The 17,748-nt window shown below is 52.5% G+C and overlaps 1 protein-coding gene across 4 annotated transcripts in view; it reads right to left on the reverse strand.

Moving 5' to 3' along the window:
* Positions 1-21: 21 nt before the first annotated feature.
* The window catches only part of ATP6V1C2 (ATPase H+ transporting V1 subunit C2), a 59,599-nt gene continuing 41,872 nt past the window's right edge, over positions 22-17,748 (reverse strand). For 3 of the 4 annotated variants that reach the window (XM_052648780.1, XM_052648778.1, XM_052648779.1), the window contains 9 exons: positions 14,471-14,562; positions 11,928-12,026; positions 11,281-11,349; positions 9,042-9,134; positions 8,833-8,926; positions 6,197-6,334; positions 5,264-5,361; positions 419-551; positions 22-199 (listed from right to left, as the gene is read on the reverse strand). In XM_052648780.1, the coding sequence (XP_052504740.1) occupies positions 110-199; positions 419-551; positions 5,264-5,361; positions 6,197-6,334; positions 8,833-8,926; positions 9,042-9,134; positions 11,281-11,349; positions 11,928-12,026; positions 14,471-14,562 (906 nt within the window). In that variant the 3' untranslated portion in view covers positions 22-109. The remainder of the gene's footprint in view (positions 200-418; positions 552-5,263; positions 5,362-6,196; positions 6,335-8,832; positions 8,927-9,041; positions 9,135-11,280; positions 11,350-11,927; positions 12,027-14,470; positions 14,563-17,748) is intronic. The other variant, XM_052648781.1, reaches the window with a different exon arrangement.

Raw genomic sequence — 17,748 nt, forward strand, 5'->3', positions numbered from 1 at the left:
CTAAAAATCTAAATTCTGTAGGATACTTAAATTGTTCTTGGGCTAGAGGAAAGCAGCGTCTGTAGTGGTTCGCACGAATACTCAAGTTTAGCGGTACCAGCCCATCTTTCTAGTCGAGAAGACTAAGGTCGATGTGGAAGTAGACGTAAGGAAAGTAGTCTTGGTTGCTGAGTTGGAGTCCAGGGATCTCCACGGATGCCTGCAAAAGAGGTCACGTTAATGCATAAGCTCGTCTCGTCTTACGTTTCTGCCTGCCACAGTCCACCCCGACTCATGCACACAATCTCTTGTTAACCTTTCACATTTGTGAAGTGTAGATTTTTCTAATAGTCTGGCAGGTACTGTGTTGGGGGAATAGCTCCATGTGGAGAGGCTGACCTTACTGTAAAAGGCTGCTCTCTCTGGGTGATATACCTACATCCAATATACTTGCAGCTGCAACTTCATCCAGATGCCTAAAGACGGAGTTCAGAACCTCTCGTAAACGTTTGGTGCACGACTTCTTATGAGGCCTCAGGAGAACCGCCTGGAAGTTCACTGGCAGTCCATACCTGTTGAGGCAGACCAGCGTGTAACGGAGTTACTGCCAATATGGGTAAAATGAACCGACAGTAAATTTAGTTAAGAGTGAGAAATCAGCCAACACAGCTTAGAAGAAGAAAACTCCGTTGAGCAGAAAGTCAAGGGTCAGGAGTGAGGCTAATTTTTAGATTTTTCTGCACAGAAAAATCTCTAGAACATGCTCAACAGCTTCTGATTGGTGACAGTCTTTGACTTAGAGGCAAGGGGTCCCTTTGGTATGTGTGATTGTCAGGTGGTAAGAGCTCAAGATGAAAGGAGGCCATCTGAAAAATACTTTGACTCCAAAGCCTTTGTCTAAAATTCAGCTTAGTGGCTTTACTTTTCTCCACTGAAAAACCAGCACACACAGATCTGGTTTATCAAGACTGTTCATTCCTTTTGCTGAGTTTTGGGTGGACAGAAAGGATTTTAAATGGACTTTGGATGCCGGAGTACATGTAAAAACCACTTGCTGGCAGCTTTTCCTATTGTGTTATCTCAACAAAGTATTTACACTGGGACTTCCCTGGTGGTCCAGTGGATAAGAATCCGCCTGTCAATGCAGGGTACTCGGATTCCATCCCTGGTCAAGGAACATCCCACATGCCACAGAGCACCCAAGGGGCTGTGCACCATAACTACTGAAGTCTGTGGGTCTAGATCCTGTGCTCGGCAACTAGAGAGTAGCCCCTGCTCTCCACCATTACAGCAATGAAGACCCAGTACAACCAAAAATAAAATGCTTACACCGAGTACTATATTAAGTAAGTGTGCATTTTGTAATGGGTCAGTGTTTTAAATATATATATACTACCAGTGAGCAAATGCTTGGATATTCAATACTTACCCATGCTTCATGCCCGAGTCAGGCATGTGAAAGCTGGCCTTGAGGTGCCCTTTTACTGCCTAACCTGTTAGTATTTGTTTTTATTTCACAATCAAGGCCCATAAATTAGCCCCTGACTTTCCCGGTCCTCATTTCTGGCTGTTAATGGTGCAAAGCGTTCACTTAAGTCCTGAGGTCTCCTAGTGGGTCTATAGAAAAGTAAAATGAAAGGGCCATTTGTAATTGCCTCACTGTAACCAAGCAGAAGACCTACCTGGTCCCATGGCCTTAAGACACTGAGCGAGCGGGGCCCCACCAGAGCCAAGAGGAGGAGGGCCACAGGGGCCGCTGATGCTGCCGGGGACTAGCAGGAGCCCCTGGGCTCGATGGTGGGTGAGAGGATGGCCCAGCAGACACCCTCATTCCTTCTTTGCTCTCGTCTCTTGTCATCAAAGCTCCGGCTACCCAGAGGACAATGAGCAGAAGGTCACAGTGCTTCCTGGAGAGCCCCTGTCGCTTGAATGAGCAGTGGCTCTCACCCTGCCTTCCCTCCTGAATGTCCCACCCCACTCCCAGTGCCCTGGATGGAGACCCCACCGCACACCCACGACCTCACCAGCACAGCTGACCCTGCCCACCCTGCAGGGAAGTCCAAGCACCAGCCTTTAGACTTCTCAAAGGGTGACAGTCACTGATGCAGAGCCCAGGGCACACGTGTGTCTGGAGGCAGCATTCCAGCTCACAGTTCAGTAGCCAGACCATCACTCTGCCACCCTCTGACCGGGCACCCCATCATGTTCATCGCCAGGTTGCTCTGGGAGGCTGTTTACCCTTCCCCTGAACCAAGAGGCCATCTGCTGAGCTCTGCTCCCCTGAGCAGCCCGTGAACTCCTTGTTCACTGTGCTACCCCTGTGTCTGATGAGTAACAGACACCTCTAGCTAGACACGGGCCACAGAAATGCTCCTTGCCCCTCGCCCAGCCTCCATGCTCTGGACCCCTTCCTCATCCCATCCCCCTTTTGGTTTCAGGGCTTCCACATTCTTCCCAGACCCTTCCAGTCTTCTCCCTGCTAGTTGTCCCTCCTGGTCAGTTCAAACACCTACTCCATCCCGCTCAGAACAGGCCTTCCAGGAACAGGGGGTCAGCTCTCCCACTCCTTTCTCCTCCAGCCGCCCCCAGGCTCCCCACTTCTGGACCACTCAGTACAGGAGCCTCGGGGCCCCCTAGTGGGGACCCTCCTCCTCCACCTGTGCCCTCTGTACTCAGAAGGTTGCAGTCACCACCCCTGCCTGCTCACATGCCACCATTGTGCCCTTTTTAAAAATTCCCCCACCTCTCATCCCACCTATGGAGCATCCAGGGTCCTACGTCACCGGAGCATCCTTCAGTCACTAGTTGCTCACGCCCAGTGGTCTCATTCCAGAAACACGTCAAGCCTCAACTGTCTGCTTCCTGACTCACCCATCTCTTCCCTCCTCCAGCCTCTGACATCCCCATGGGCTTCTCTGCCCCGATGCCTTAGAGGCTGGGCTCCCCTTTGGTGTACCCTCTAAATGACCCTCCGTAGGTGAGCTCATCCAAACACATCAACTGTCACTGGTGATTCCCTAACATCCATCCTCCACCAAGTCCTCTCCCAAGATCCAGACTAATTAATTACCCAGCTACCTTGCCGGCTTCTCCAGTCTCATCATGGTCCCACCACTTAGCCAGGGCCCATTTCCATTTTCATCTTGGGTGATTTAAGCGCCTGACAATGAACCAGCACTTCCTCCACTGAGAGCTGGTCCACTTCTCTTTGACGTGATTCAGCCCACAAACATAGAGCACCTCCTCTCTATCCGACTCCGGGCTGGGTGACAGGCAGAGAGGCAAGTCACCCCGGCCCTCCCCTCGAGCTCCTAGAGTAGGGGAAAAGGACAGAACCAACTCTGAGGAAAGACAAAGCAGCAAGGGCCAATTGAGGGCAAAGGCCGAGAGGTCGGAGGAACAAGATAACAAGTGAACTCGAGTTGCTTTAACACCTGTTTTCTTGGCTTATGTGCGCTCCATACGATGGAATATGAAAAAGTCATGAAAAAAGATCGAGAATCTCTATGCATAGTCATGAAACTATTAGTAGATGAAAAAAAAAAAAAACATTGCAGAACATCAAGTATAAATGACCCAACTTGGGAAAGAAGAGTCTTAAAACCATTAACCGGGATAATCTATGGGTGGTGGAACTGACAGGAACTTACTTTCCATAGTACCTATTTCTGAACTTGAATTTTTTTTTTTAACAGTAGTGATGTATTACAACTATTCAGGAGAAATCAAAGTATAGGTTTTAAAAATGTCATACATTGATAGTTTTGAATAGAACTGTTTTTGCATATACTCTGTTTTATTGAGCTTAAACATGATATTTGGGACCTCTGTGGAGCATCTGGACTTTGCTCTTGAGCAAAATGGGCCTCCTGTAAGGATGGCAGGCTTTGCCGTACTGAGCCTGAGGACCAATGATTTTCAAGGTGAGCAGGGACAGACTGGGGCCTGTTGATATCTGGGACACTCTGGGTTATCTTGAGTCTGCCCTTCAGCCCGTTTTCACAATGCTTGGCATGGCAGAGGTCTGAGATGTCTGAGAGAGGACGAGGAGCCATGTCAGACCCAGCTTGTGTTTGGACAAAACCACGTTGGCAGCCACATGAAGGATGAGCTGGAGGCAGGGGACCAAGGAAGAGCCTTTGGCAACAGCTGGGAAGGAGATGGTGAAAGAGAGAGACAGAGAGAGAGCGAGCAAGGGTCAAGGCAGGATGGAGGCTTGTCAGGGGTGCCGTGATGTGGAGGGAGGGGGAAGGAAGGATGTAAGGACGAGGGGAGGGAGGCGTCCAAGGGGGCCCTTAAGTTTGGGGAGGAACCTGAGGCCATTGGCAGATACGAGGATCAGGAGGAAAGGACTGGGAGGGAAGAAGAGCCAGAAGTCCAGGGAAGCCTCTGGGGAAATGAATAGCAGGGGGCACCAAGGAAGCCTGGGCAAGGAAAAGAGATCAGGGCACTCTACCAGGCAGGTGCAGGATGGGGTCCTGAGGATGCCTTTGGGATACACAGGGAAGGAGCCCAGCAAGACCACCCAGAGAGGCCAAGAGGCGACTGGACCTGCAGGCCTGAGCAGGTCAAGCTTTGGGAATGGGGGTGCAGTCAGCTACATGCAGTGCTGCCAAGACCCACCCCCCTCAACAGTTCAGGGCACAGGAGATGTTCAAATGGGCTTCAGTAAAAATTTCCTGCTTGACTCCATTTTTGTAAACATTTTATAAAAATCATGCGTATCTGCAAATTTAAAAAAACAAACTCAAAAAGCCTGAAGGATGCTAGGAACACCAGCGAGTTAGCAGTGTTTCCTCTTGGTGTTAAAGTTACAGGTGATTTTTCTTCATTCTTTGTGCTTACCTGTAGTTGCCAAGTTTTCCACAAAATAGTGTACCTATTTCGCATTTGTTTAAAAAGAGGTAAAGTAAGTTTTGTTGCTGTTGGTTCGTTTGGGTTTTATATTTTGTGCTGCCTTGAGGGCTAGGCCTCAAAACTTAAGGACGGAGACAGTGCTGGTGTTTCTTGCAGGAGCCACTGGACCTTGGAGGGCTGCAGAGAGTGGGTGGGGGGAGCAAGACGCCAGCCTGGCAGGAGACACACAGCACCGGACAGCAGGGGCCTCAGGACTGAGGGAAGGTTTGTTGGAGTCAGGAATCCCTAAGCCTGTTGCCAAGAGCCAAGAATTGCAGAGGAGGGTAGGAGGGCCAGGGTATGTCCCAGAGGCTGGCAGGGTGGGGGGGTCCCAGTTGGAAGGAGGGTGGCAGAGGCCAGGTGGCCCCAGAGCATCACGTCTACGCACCTGAGCACAGATTCCACAAACACTCTCAGCGCCTTGATGTGGATCCAGGCAATAAAGGCTTCACTGAAGTTGACCTTGAGCCATCGCAGCAGCGGGCCCTGCAGAGGACAGGAGAGCGGTGACCCCTCCCGGCCATTCCACTTGACGCCTGGCCAACAGAGGGACATGGGTTTTGACAGAACGAGCCCCAAGCCGAGAAGAAATGCCCAGTGGCCCACAGAAGCGGCAGGTCGGTCAGACAAGGCCCAGGGCCAGGCCTGGGTGCGTGTTCTCCAGGGGCTGCCTGGTGCCAGGGTGGCTCGGTGGGCCAGCCCACCCGGCACACGCACGGGGCCACCGCCGACCAAGCTTCAGGGGGCTGGGTAGCCCCTGACCCAGGGCTCTCTGCAGGCAGCTAGCAGACTTCTCCGTCTGACACTGCGCTGCCAAGGAGTCCCCCTTCTGCCAGGTCCTGGCATCATCCACCAGCCACCGCTTCCAGGGGTCTCCTCACGGCCCCACTTCACGTGGCCACAGCCCCTCAGCCACAGCAGCTATCACTACTGCTGGCGAGGCTGTCCTCCGCGGATGCCCGCAGAGGTCAGGGGTGGGTCCAGCTGGAGCACCCAGGGAAGACAGCTGAGATGCCCGACCATCACCACCCCCCCGCCCCCAGCCAGTCTGTGCCCCATCACCAGCTCCAGCCACCTCCAGCCAGAACCAAGGCAGCCTGGCCAGCAAGCACCCATCACTGCTGGGGGAGGGGAGGGCAGCTCCCAAGAGGCCCTGCAGATCAGGAGGAAGCATGATTCTGGGGGTCCTTGAATTTAAGACCTCAAAAGCCACAGTAGGTAACAGGAAAGGCGAAGATTTGTTTTCTCCCAAAGGTGCCTGCGCGGGCGGGCGAGGACGTGCGAGCCAGGGAACCCCAGGGCTCCCGGGGGGGTTGCTTACCTCACCCTCGCCCTCACTCTCTCTCTCTCTGTCGCTCTGCCCCGCAGCAGGCCTATCGGGGTTCCCTAGCGGGGTTACCTTAACCTTGTGGTCCGGGAAGGTGGATGATCCCTTTTTAAGAGCAACACAGGAAGTTTGCTAAGGGCACAGAAATGATTTATTAATCTTTCAGCAAACAGGCATCACAAAACAGAAATCATTCTCACGGCTTGAAAAGCACGTGCTTGGCAACTCAAGAATGCCAGCCCACCCCCCGGGGGCTTGCGTGCTGGTTGGACTGGAGGGCGTGATGATGCCCTTGGCCCCCTGGGGGTGGGATGGTGGGGGTGGCAGAGGTCATTAAAGACCCGGGATTCCGTATTCCAGGGGCAGAGTCCACAGCTCCTCCCTCGGCCTGGCCAGGAGCCTTCCCACACTGGCACCGACCAGCTCCACCTGCCGGGCTGTGTGGGCTCCGTCAGGGTGTCTCCCCCAAGGCCAGCCCACAATCGCCTCCTTGGCCATCGGAGTGCACTTTGGCATGTTGCAGGCAGGAAATGGGTCAAGCACCCTTTAACATCTTTCTGTGCAAACAGAGGCAACGCCCAGGAAAATCCCAGCCTGTACTCTCAAAGGGGGCTGAAACCCGGGACCCAGCCCGGCCCCTCCGGTTAACAAGTTAACGACAGGGACGCAGGACGCTGGTCCCACCTCAAAGAAGGCTAAAGGCGGGAAGAGATTCTTAAGCTGGGGTAGGGCTGACCCCAGCTGACCCTGCTCGCGGGCGCACCGCAAGAACCTCACAAGGAGCTAAATGTTTCAGTGTGTCTCCTTTGGGGCTCCGGTTCCCCCTCCAGGGAGACTGGGCAGGGCTCCCCAGGGCAGCCAGGGGTGCAGAAGTCTACACCATGTGAAAAAGCGCCAGTGGGCAACCTGAGACGGAGGTGCAGGCGTCAGGTTCAGGTGTATCACTATGATCCCCAGGGGGGTCTGTGCCAGCTTGGAGATGGGTGCCAAAGGCCCCAGACACCCATGGAAGGTGCCACTATCAAGCCCCTCCAGCGACGCCGTGGGGGGCTGCGGCCAGGACTGAGGCAAGCGGGGAAAGGCCTCAGCTAAAGAGTGGGCTCGAACGTCCTTGGGTTATTTTGGTTTCGGGTGAGCTGGGGTGAAGGAAGACACCCTTTGGACCTCAGCTCCGGCTGGTGATCATCCTTTCTGCTGGTGAGTGTGATCTGAGACAAGGGGCTTAGGGCTCCAGCTCAGTCCTTAGCCTCAGGAAGGGGCGCCAAGCCCTGGCGCCTTGGCCAGAGCCCAACAGATTATAGATCTAAGAAGTGTGTGTTCCCTTGTGTGTGCTCGTGCGTTTCTCCTCGAGGGGCATGTATGCTAAGTCGCTCCAGTCGTGTCCGACTCTGTGTGACCCTGTGTACGGTAGCCCACCAGGCTCCTCAGTCCACGGGATTCTCCAGGCAAGAATACTGGAGCAAGTAGCTATGCCCGCCTCCAGGGGAGAGGGGCTGAAATTCCCTACAGGTACTTCTATGTCATCAGTTTCTGTTTCCTCCTCAAAGAAGGATGGGTCGATCAGGTGGGGATCGGGGGACCCCATTGTGGGGGGCTCTGAGCCTGGTTCTCACTCGGAGGCCATGTGTCTACAGTCCCTCTGCAAAGGTCACTGACCAAAGAGGTCAGGTGGGACATGCAGAATGCCCAGCCCAAGGCCGGAGGAGGCCCTGGGCAAACACACAGCCCATGGGAGGCACTCGCACGTCACCCAAACACACACATAGCCTCATGTTTACACACTGGACCTCCCACTCCTCCCTCCTCTCGACACTAGAGGCTGAACTGGAAGCTTCTCTGAGAACCCTCCCTGGTGGGGCCAGTAGGGAATAGGGACCTCAAAACATCCCATGGGGCTCAGGCTCATTCCAAGCTGGGGATGGCCGTGTCCTGAATGTGCCCATTTTACAGAGTCACAGCCGCACCACTCACATGTCAACAATGAAAACCTGTTTTTCTCCCCCCTTGAGCTCAGCTGCCCTCACACAGGAGAAGGTTCTGAGTGGCAGCGGTCGGAAGTTTCTGGGAGAAGCATCCACTCTTTGCTAAAAGCCTGGGGGAGGTAAATACAGGTGCTGGTGACTGGTCACGTCCCTCCTGGAGGTCACACAGGCCAGGGCTTCGGGTGACTGCTGGCTGCACTCTGCAAGGTGGTGGCCGCTCTTGGCACAAGTGCTGCTGCCTGAAGAGCCAACAGCCTCGCCCAACCTCCAGGGGCTGGCAAGGTCCTCTCCCTGGGCCTGTGCTCCCCCGCCTCTTAGAGCCTCACTTTCTCATCCTCAGGACGGATCCCGGAGTCCCTGGAGGGCAGGGCCTGGCTCGGTGAGATCTGCTGCAGGGCTCAAGTGCCACCTCTGAGTTACCAGGCTTGTCACTGTCCCCCAGACCTGCTCCAGCAGCCCCAGGAAGACATGTCCCTGGGGGTGTGCACCAGGGGGAGGGGGATGAAGGGCACTGGGGGGTGGGGACTGGGCGGGGCCCTTCTGCTCCAGGCCTGTGGTGCAGGGGTGGGAGGTAGGGTGGGGTTGTGGTGGGGTGGGGGCCACCCAGAACCTTTCTGAGAACCCTCCCGGCCGGTATCATACACTCACATATTGTTGCTTCTTATCCGACAGCAATCGGGTCATCTCTTCCCTTTCCCTTTTGATTTCTTTTTCATCATAGTAAAATTCTCGTACCGTGAACCTTAAAACAAGCAAACGAGTGGCTGAGGCTAAGAAGCTTCCAGTCGGACCAGAAATCACCCCCTCCAAGGGCAGATGGGCCAACCTCGGGGGAAACCCACCAACCCGGCCCTTACTTATTCTCTTTGGCTTTGGTTTTGAAATCATCGATCACTTTTCGAAACAGAGTCACGGTGAAGAGGCCGCCTTCCTTGTCCTCAGCGATCAACCTGTTGGAGAAAAGGTCTCGTTCACTGGCTGCACCACCAGGCCCCTGAGCTGGGCCAGAAAGAGTCCATCGTCTCCCCGGGGGCGGTGGGTCGCTGCCAGTGGGAGCCCGGTGGTCCAGGTGCAGCGGCCCTGGAAGGAGCAAGGGCACCGGACAAAGGACGACGCTTCCTGTGTCCTAAGTCCAGGCGGTGTGTTGTCAGCAGCCTAACTCTGGCTCCTTTCACTCACCCTCCAGGCTAGGGCTGCAAGGGCCCGCGGGTGATCTGAACACAGGCCCTGGAGGAAAATGCTGGAGACTCGCGCAGATCTGGGCTGGTGGTCCAGACATGAACTAGCCAGGAGCCAGCTGGTCACGGATCTCAATCACCTGGCGTGCATAGCAAGCGCCCAGCTCTCGAATGCCACAGTGCAATGAAGCAGGGCAGAGTTCCCATTGGTAAAAACCATCCCACAATGGGCATTTCATGTCCAGGGTCACACTGTTCTGATTAGACACGCCCTGGCGTAGGAGTGCTGCGGTCACTGGGACCCATGTTCTGAGGGCCTTGGCATCCTGCTGACTGCATGGCCTGACCATGGGCCCGGGCAGGGTCTCGGGTCACCTTTCCTGCTTCGCCAAGCCACCCACTGGGGCTGACTCAGGCTCCAGGAACCTGTCCACAGTCATCTCAGGAGGCTCGCAGGTACCCCCGACAATGAAGGGCCTGGGGGTTCTAATCTGAGAAGCCAAGCTGCCTCCGGTGGCAGGCTCTCCCGGCATGTGGCCATGGACAGCCAGCCCTGGAGAAAAGTGAACGTTCCGGCCAAACAGGCCAGCTTTGAGGGCAGCTCCTCTGCCAGCCTGCACCCCTCCTCCACCTCCTGCGGGTACGCTGCCCCCGGCTCACTCCAGCCTCCCCTTCCGACCTCAGGCTGTGACTGTCCTGGTCCCTGCACCCTTCAGTTTAGTTCCTGATTGCTATCGGTTGAGAGCCTGTGACCCAGGGAGAGCCTGTGACCCTGCAGCAGGTGCCAGGCCAGAGGCCTCTGGGTTGGGCTGGTAGTGAACAGGGCTGCCCCATGCTGAACTCTGTGTGTGCCTAAGTGTGTGTGTGTGTGTGTGTGTGTTAATCGTTCAGTCTTATCCGACTCTGCAACTGCAAGAACTGCAGCCCGCCAGGCTCCTCTGGCCATGGGATTCTCCAGGCAACAGTACTGGAGTGGGTTGCCATTCCCTTCTCCAGGGCATCTTCCCAATGCAGGGATCGAACCTGGGTCTCCTGCACTGCCATTGGATTCTTTACCGTCTGAGCCACAAGACTCACTGTCAAATCATTTCAAATGACAAGCTATTTCAGACACAGGGAAAGGTATAGAGGATGACAAACATCCATGTATCCCCCATTCCCTCAACAAGCTTAAGACACAGAACGATTTTCATACAATTGAAGACCCACGTTCTCTCCCAACCACATCCTGCGGCCCACCCCCAGGTCATCACTGTGCAGTTCAGCATTTCTCATCCTCCAGTACCCCGTGATCCATGCACCTGCATCTTTCAAGTCATATACCGTCTGGTTCTGTCCATTTGGAGATCTTAAATAATAAATGCCTTCGTGCTGTGTGTCCCCTTCTACAATTTTCTCTCCCCTTCACATCGTACAGTGAGATCTATGCCTGCTCCTGCCTACAGCGCTAAATCCTTGGTTTTCCCCACTGGGTGGCACTCATGGGTTGAATATGTTCCTCCATCCCTTCTAAGTCACTTCTCCAGCCCTCACTGGCCGCTCCTGCTCTGACCCCAGCAGGCCACAAGCCGAGACTCTTCCTTCTCTGCTCGTGCTCTGCGGTCATCACAGCCAGGCCCTTGCTTGACCCCCAGGTGGGGAAGAATCCAGGCCAAGATGAGCATGCGGCACAGAGTGCTGCTCAGGCCTTGCAAGCGCTGAGGGCCAGAGGTAGTCAGGGTGGGCTTCCTGGAGGAGACGCCAAGGAAGCAGACTTCTGAAAGATGGAGGGAGTCTGGCCTGTGGCTGAGTGTGTGGCTGTGAACGAACATGTGTGGAGGGCTGAGGGCCCTTGCACCTCTGGAATATGTTTGGTGGCTGGGAGTCTCAGAGTGCCCATACATGGCCCCCCAAACCCAGGACCTGAGGCCTCACTTACTTGGTTGACCGTGGGACCACCATGTCTGAGAGGGATTCATAGGTTTTTTGCCATTGTACGTAACTTGGCCTGCAAGAGTACAGAATCGTTTAATGATTTTTGAAGAAAAGGTTGTGAGGAAATTGCGTGTCTAGGCAATTGAGTGCCCTTTTCCCTAAGGGACTGGGGGGAGCAGGGCTGGGGGCCAGACAGTGCCCCAAACATCCCCCAAGCCCCTGCCATGGGCATTGGAATGCTCACCTCCCTAGGAGGCCCCAGGCAGCAGGGAGGGGCCCATGGGAAGGACTCAGTGGAGACTCCAGCTGGGAGCGCTAATCCCAGGCCTGTGTGACCTTGGGCAGGCCAGCAGAGCTCTCTGGTTTTAGGACAAGGAAACAATAACAGCCCCCAGACTTGTGTGAGATGCCTCCTGTGTACGGCACCTGACAACAGTGGATGGATGTCTGAGAAATGGCCGCTCCTGTCACTATGACTAGCACAAGCTCTATCAGCTGCTCCTGAAACCAACTCCACAGCTGCCATTTAGGTCCCCGGCATCTGGCCATGGTGGGCTCTCCCTTCCTCTCCACTGAGCAGGACAATTTCCTCTGTAATCGCCAACCCAGCCCCAAACTCCCCCCACCCCCCCCCCACCCTGGCCCGCTTACTTGGGGACAATGACCAGCAGTGTGATCAGGTACTCGGAATCCAGCACGAAGTCTTCCTTGCTCACAATGTCGCTCAGGGTCCGAGTGAAGAGGTTTCCCCTGGATTCACGGGGGACAAAGAGGTGGGGTCAGCAGAAAGGCACGTGGAGCCACCCCTGGGCACACCCATAACACCCAGGGCAGCGGGGGACAGGAAGGCTTGGGACACTCCCCAGGGAGGGGCGGGGACCCTGGGCCAAGTGTCCCCCGCTCTGTGTCCGGGTGGCCAGAACTACAGTAACTGGCAGGACCCCAGGTGCCATCACCAGTCACCCGAGCTGAATTCAACACTTTGGCTGCCAGCGCTGCCCTGGCACAAAGCCACTGGCTGTTGGGAGGGGATTGCTGGGGGCAGGCAGCTTAAGTTACACAAGTGGCAACACAGTGGCTGGCTCAAGATGCCACCTGGGCTGTGCTGGGCAAACACAGCCCTGATGAGGGCTCCGTTTCACATTACACGCCTTGTCGGTCCAGCAGCCAGGAGACATTCACCTGAAATAGCTTTGCATGTGTGTCCAGTGGAGCCTAGTCTCATTGAGGTCATGGTATTTTCTAGAACAGGGACCAAGGGTGTTGTACCAACAATTGGGCCAAAGCTATAGTTCCTGAGATGCTCTGTATCAGTGCGTGGTTGTTCAGTTGCTCAGTCGTGTCCGACTGTTTGTGACCCCACAAACTGAATCACTCCAGGCTTCCCTGTCCTTCACTATCTCTCGGAATTTGCTCAAACTCATGTTCATCAAGTTGGTGATGTCATCCAACCATCTCATCCTCTGTTGTCCCCTTCTCCTCCTGCCTCCAATCTTTCCAACAAAGTCTTTTCCAATCAGCCAGCGCTTCAAATCAGGTGGCCAAAGGATTAGAGCTGCAGCTTCAGCTTCAGTCCTTCCAATGAATATTCAGGACTGATCTCCTTTAGGATGGACTGGATGGATCTCCTTGCAGTCCAAGGGACTCTTAAGAGTCTTCTCCAGCACCGCAATTCAAAAGCATCACTTCTTCGGTGCTCAGCATTCTTTAGGTCCATCTCTCACATCCATACATGACTACCTCGAAAAACCATAGCTTTGACTATAGGGACCTTTGTTGGCAAAGTGATGTCTCTCCTTTTTAATGTGATGTCTAGGTTGGTCATAGCTTTTCTTCCTAGGAGCAAGCATCTTTTAATTTCATGGCTAAAGTCAGCATCCACCATGATTTTGGAGCCCAAGAAAATAAACTCTGTCACTATGTTGCCTCAGTGCACAGGCTGTGATGTTAACTAATACCTAGGCGCAGATGCTTCCCAAGGAAAGAGTTCTCAAGCCCTCAGTCAAGGCTGAAGAGCCGTCCTGCAGAGGCTCTCTAGCCTACCCCGCCCCAGAGCCTACACCTCTCTCCTCCCCCTGCCAACCAGCCATCACTGAAAAGGCCTTTAGGGACCCTCTCCAAAGGCACCCTGCACGTGCCTTCCTGTCCCAGACTCCTTGTACTATTAGACCTTATCTGTCTGGTTTATACCCGTACCCCTTGTGCAAAGCACACTTTTCGTAAACGTTTGTTGAATGAATAATTGTGAGTTTTCCAAGTGCAGAAATGATACTTAATTCTGCTTTGTACCTTCAGGGCCTAATATGAGGCCTGAGTGGGCCTTCCCAGTGGTAAAGAATCCGCCTGCCAATGCAGGGCATGCAAGAGACACGGGTTTGATCCCTGGGTCAGGAAGATCTCCTGGAATACCAAATGGCAACCCACTCCAATATTCTTTTTTTTTTTTTTTTAATATTTTTTTGATGTGGACCATTTTTAAAGTCTTTATTGAATTTGTTAGAATATTGTTTCTGTTTTTATGTTTTGGTTTTCCAGCCGCAAGGCATATGGGATCCTAGCTCCCTGGCCAGCGATTGAACCTGCACCCCTTGCATCGGAAGGTGAAGTCTTAACCACTGGACCACCAGGGAAGTCCCTCCAATATTCTTGCCTGGGAAATCTCATGGACAGAGGAGCCTGGTAGGCTACAGTCCATGGGGTCACAAAGAGTCGGACACAACTGAGCCACTGATGGCACACATATAAGGCCTGAGTGTAGTAGGTACTTAATAATAATTGAGCCAGGAATTCCCTGGTGGTTCCAATGCTTAGGACTCTGCACTTTCGCTGCAGTGGCCTGGGTTTAGTCCCTGGTCAGGGAACTAAGATCCCACAAGACGCAAGCTGTGGCAAAAAAAAAAAACCAAAAAACCCACTGCTTGAAAGAATTAACAGAAGAGGGAGGAAGACCCCAACCCACTTCACCCTCATCTCCTTCACTCAGTGTATATGTTCAAAGGATCAACCACTGCGACTGCTGACCTCCCCACCCAGCACATAGCACCCAGCGGGAGTGCCTCTGGCCTTCCTGCTCGGACACAGACAGAGACAGACCTTGGCTCGGCCAAGGATCTCAACCGCGTGTGTATGCCCAGCCTGGACCCCAACTCAGCCAGGCCCTGAGGCCACCAGGAGCTCAGAGCCCGAATACTCACATGGATTTCTTCTCCAGATTCTCTAGGTTTGTCTTCAGAGTGTTGTAGGCAGCTGTTCGGGACTTTAGGTCTGTCTCGATCTGTGCCAGTTGCTAGTTAGAAAAGCAAAAGAGAGTTTAAAAAGTTGGTTGAACTTCTCAAAATCACCACAAATTGCTTCTGGTGCAGTTAAGGAAAAACACTGCACCCTGCCCATTTGCTGGAATGGCTTACATTTTTCTCCCTTCTGCTCTCACAGACTGCCAGCATCCCGGCCCTACAGAGCACCCCACGTTGCAGACAGGAGGCTTGAGATATAAATGGCTTTTCTAGCATTACTCAGTGAGCGGAGTCTTGTCCTTATGTTGAGCCCATCTCATACTCTCACAAGCCCCAGCCCCGACTCCATACGCCCTCAGGCTCTCAGTTCAGTTGCTCAGTTGTGGCTGACTCTCTGCGATCCCATGGATTGCAGCAAGCCAGGCTTCCCTGTCCATAATCAACTCCTGGAGCTTACTCAAACTCATGTCCATCAAGTTGGTGATGCCATCCAACCATCTCATCCTCTGTCGTCCCCTTCTCCTCCTGCCTTCAATCTTTCCCAGCATCACGGTCTTTTCAAATGAGTCAGTTCTTTGCATCACGTAGCCAAAGTATTGGAGTTTCAGCTTCAGCATCAGTCCTTCCAATAAATATTCAGGACTGATTTCCTTTAGGATGGACTGCTTGGATCTCCTTGCAGTCCAAGGGACTCTCAAGAGTCTTCTCCAACACCATAGTTCAAAAGTATCAATTCTTCAGCGCTCAGCTTTCTTTATAGTCCAACTCTCACATCCATACATGTCTACTAGAAAAACCACAGCGTTGATGAGACAGACCTTTGTTGGCAAAGTAATGTCTCTGCTTTTTATTATGCTGTCTAGGTTGGTAATAGCTTTTCTTCCAAGGAGTAAGCATCTTTTAATTCCATGGCTGCAGTCACCATCTGCAGTGATTTTGGAGCCCAAGAAAATAAAGTCCGTCACTGTTTCCATTACTTCCCCATCTATTTGCCATGAAGTGACGGGACCAGATGCCATGATCTCAGTTTTCTGAATGTTTAGTTTTAAGCTAGCTTTTTCACTTTCCTCTTTCACTTTCATCAAGGGATTCTTTACTTCTTCTTTGCTTTCTGCCATAAGGGTGGTGTCATCTGCACATCTGAGGTGACTGATATCTCTCCCGACAATCTTGATTCCAGCTTGTGCTTCACATGACGTACTCTGCATGTAAGTTAAATAAGCAGGGTGACAATATACAGCCTTGATGTACTCCCAATTTGGGAAAGGAGTACATCATATACAAACATCCAGCAGTACATCTAGCATATATTTTCATTTCTTCCCTTTTCAAATACAAAGGAAAAGGAAACAGCAACCCACTTCAGTATTCTTGCCTAGAGAATCCCACGGACAGAGGAGCCTGGTGGGCCTCTGGGGTCCATGGGGTCACACAGAGTAGGACATAACTGAGTGACTAACACACTCACACACTGCATATAAGTTAAATAAGCAGGGTGACAACATACAGCCTTGATGTACTCCTTTCCCAATATGGAACCAGTCCATTGTTCCACGTCCAGTTCCAACTGTTGCTTCTTGTCAGGTTTCTCAGGAGGCAGGTAAGGTGGTCTGGTATTCCAATCTCTTTCAGAAGTTTCCACAGTTTGTTGTGATCCACAGAGTCATAGGCTTTGATGTAGTCAATGAAGCAGAGGTATATGTTTTTCTGGAACTCTCTTGCTTTTTTGATGATCCAACGGATATTGGCAATTTGATCTCTGGTTCCTTTGCCTTTTCTAAATCCAGCTTGAACATCTGAAGGTTCTCAGTTCACAGACTGTTGAAGCCTAGCTTAGAGAATTTTGAGCTTTACTTAGCCAGCGTGTGAGATGAGTGCAATTGTGTGGTAGTTTGAGCATTCTTTGGCATTGCCTTTCTTAGGGATTGGAATGAAAACTGACCTTTTCCTGTCCTGTGGCCACTGCTGAGTTTTCCACATTTGCTGGCATATTGAGTACAGCACTTTCACAGCATTATCTTTCAGGATTTGAAATAGCTCAGCTAGAATTCTAACACCTCCACTAGCTTTGTTCATAATGATGCTTCCTAAGGCCCACTTGACTTTGCATTCCAGGATGTCTGGCTCTAGGTGAGTGATCACAACTTCATGGTTATCTGGGTCATGAAGATCTTTTTTGTACAGTTCTTCTGAGTATTCCTGCCACCTCTTCTTAATATCTTCTGCTTCTGTTAGGTCCATACCGTTTCTGTCCTTTATTGTGCCCATCTTTGTATGAAATGTTCCCTTGGTATCTCTAATTTTCTTGAAGAGATCTCTAGTCTTTCCCATCCTATTGTTTTCCTCTATTTCTTTGCATTGATCACTTAGGAAGGCTTTCTTATCTCTCCTTGCTATTCTTTGGACCTCTGAATTCAGATCTTTCCTTTTCTCCTTTGCCTTTAGCTTCTCTTCTTTTCTCAGCTATTTGTAAGGCCTCCTCAGACAACCATGTTGTCTTTTTGCATTTCTCTATTGATCTCCAGTAGCTACTGGGCACCTACCAACCTGGGGAGTTCATCTTTCAGTGTCCTATCTTTTTGCTTTTTCATACTATTCATGGGGTTCTCCAGCCAAGAATACTGAAGTGGTTTGCCATTCCCTTCTCCAGTAGACCACATTTTGTCAGAATCCTCCACCATAACCCATCCGTCTTGGGTGGCCCTACACGGCATGGCTCATAGTTTCATTGAGTTAGACACAGCTGTGATCTACATGATCAGTTTGGTTAGTTTTCTGTGATTGTGGTTTTCATTCTTTCCGCCCTCTGATGGAGAAGGGTAAGAGGCTTGTGTCTCTCAGGCTCTGTTGGAGATCAATTCTGTCTGACCCTCATCCTGGCCCCTCTAAGTACCCACTGTGGCCAAGCCCTGACCAGTGCCCAGGTCTCCAGGCTCAGCTGTGCCCCAGGTAGCCCCTTCATGCTCTGCACAGGGAAGAAGGCTCTTTTCAGTTTGGAGAGAGGTCACCAGTCTGACCATAGGGCGATATCCCTTGTTCTGGAAGTTTGAGGAACACATCCGAGTTCCCCTCCTTGATGGGCAGGGAAATGAGACCACTGTGGCCAAGACCCAGTTCCCCAGGTGCCTAGCCTCAGGTGCCCACCTGCTCTGGCTGTACGACATGGTGTCAGCTGAACCTTTCTGAGCTCAGTGCCACGGAGCAGGTTACCCAGGAAGGCGAGTCCTTTCTCCAGCAGA

This window comes from Budorcas taxicolor, chromosome 11, assembly GCF_023091745.1.
Source record: "Budorcas taxicolor isolate Tak-1 chromosome 11, Takin1.1, whole genome shotgun sequence".
Lineage (NCBI taxonomy): Eukaryota > Metazoa > Chordata > Mammalia > Artiodactyla > Bovidae > Budorcas > Budorcas taxicolor.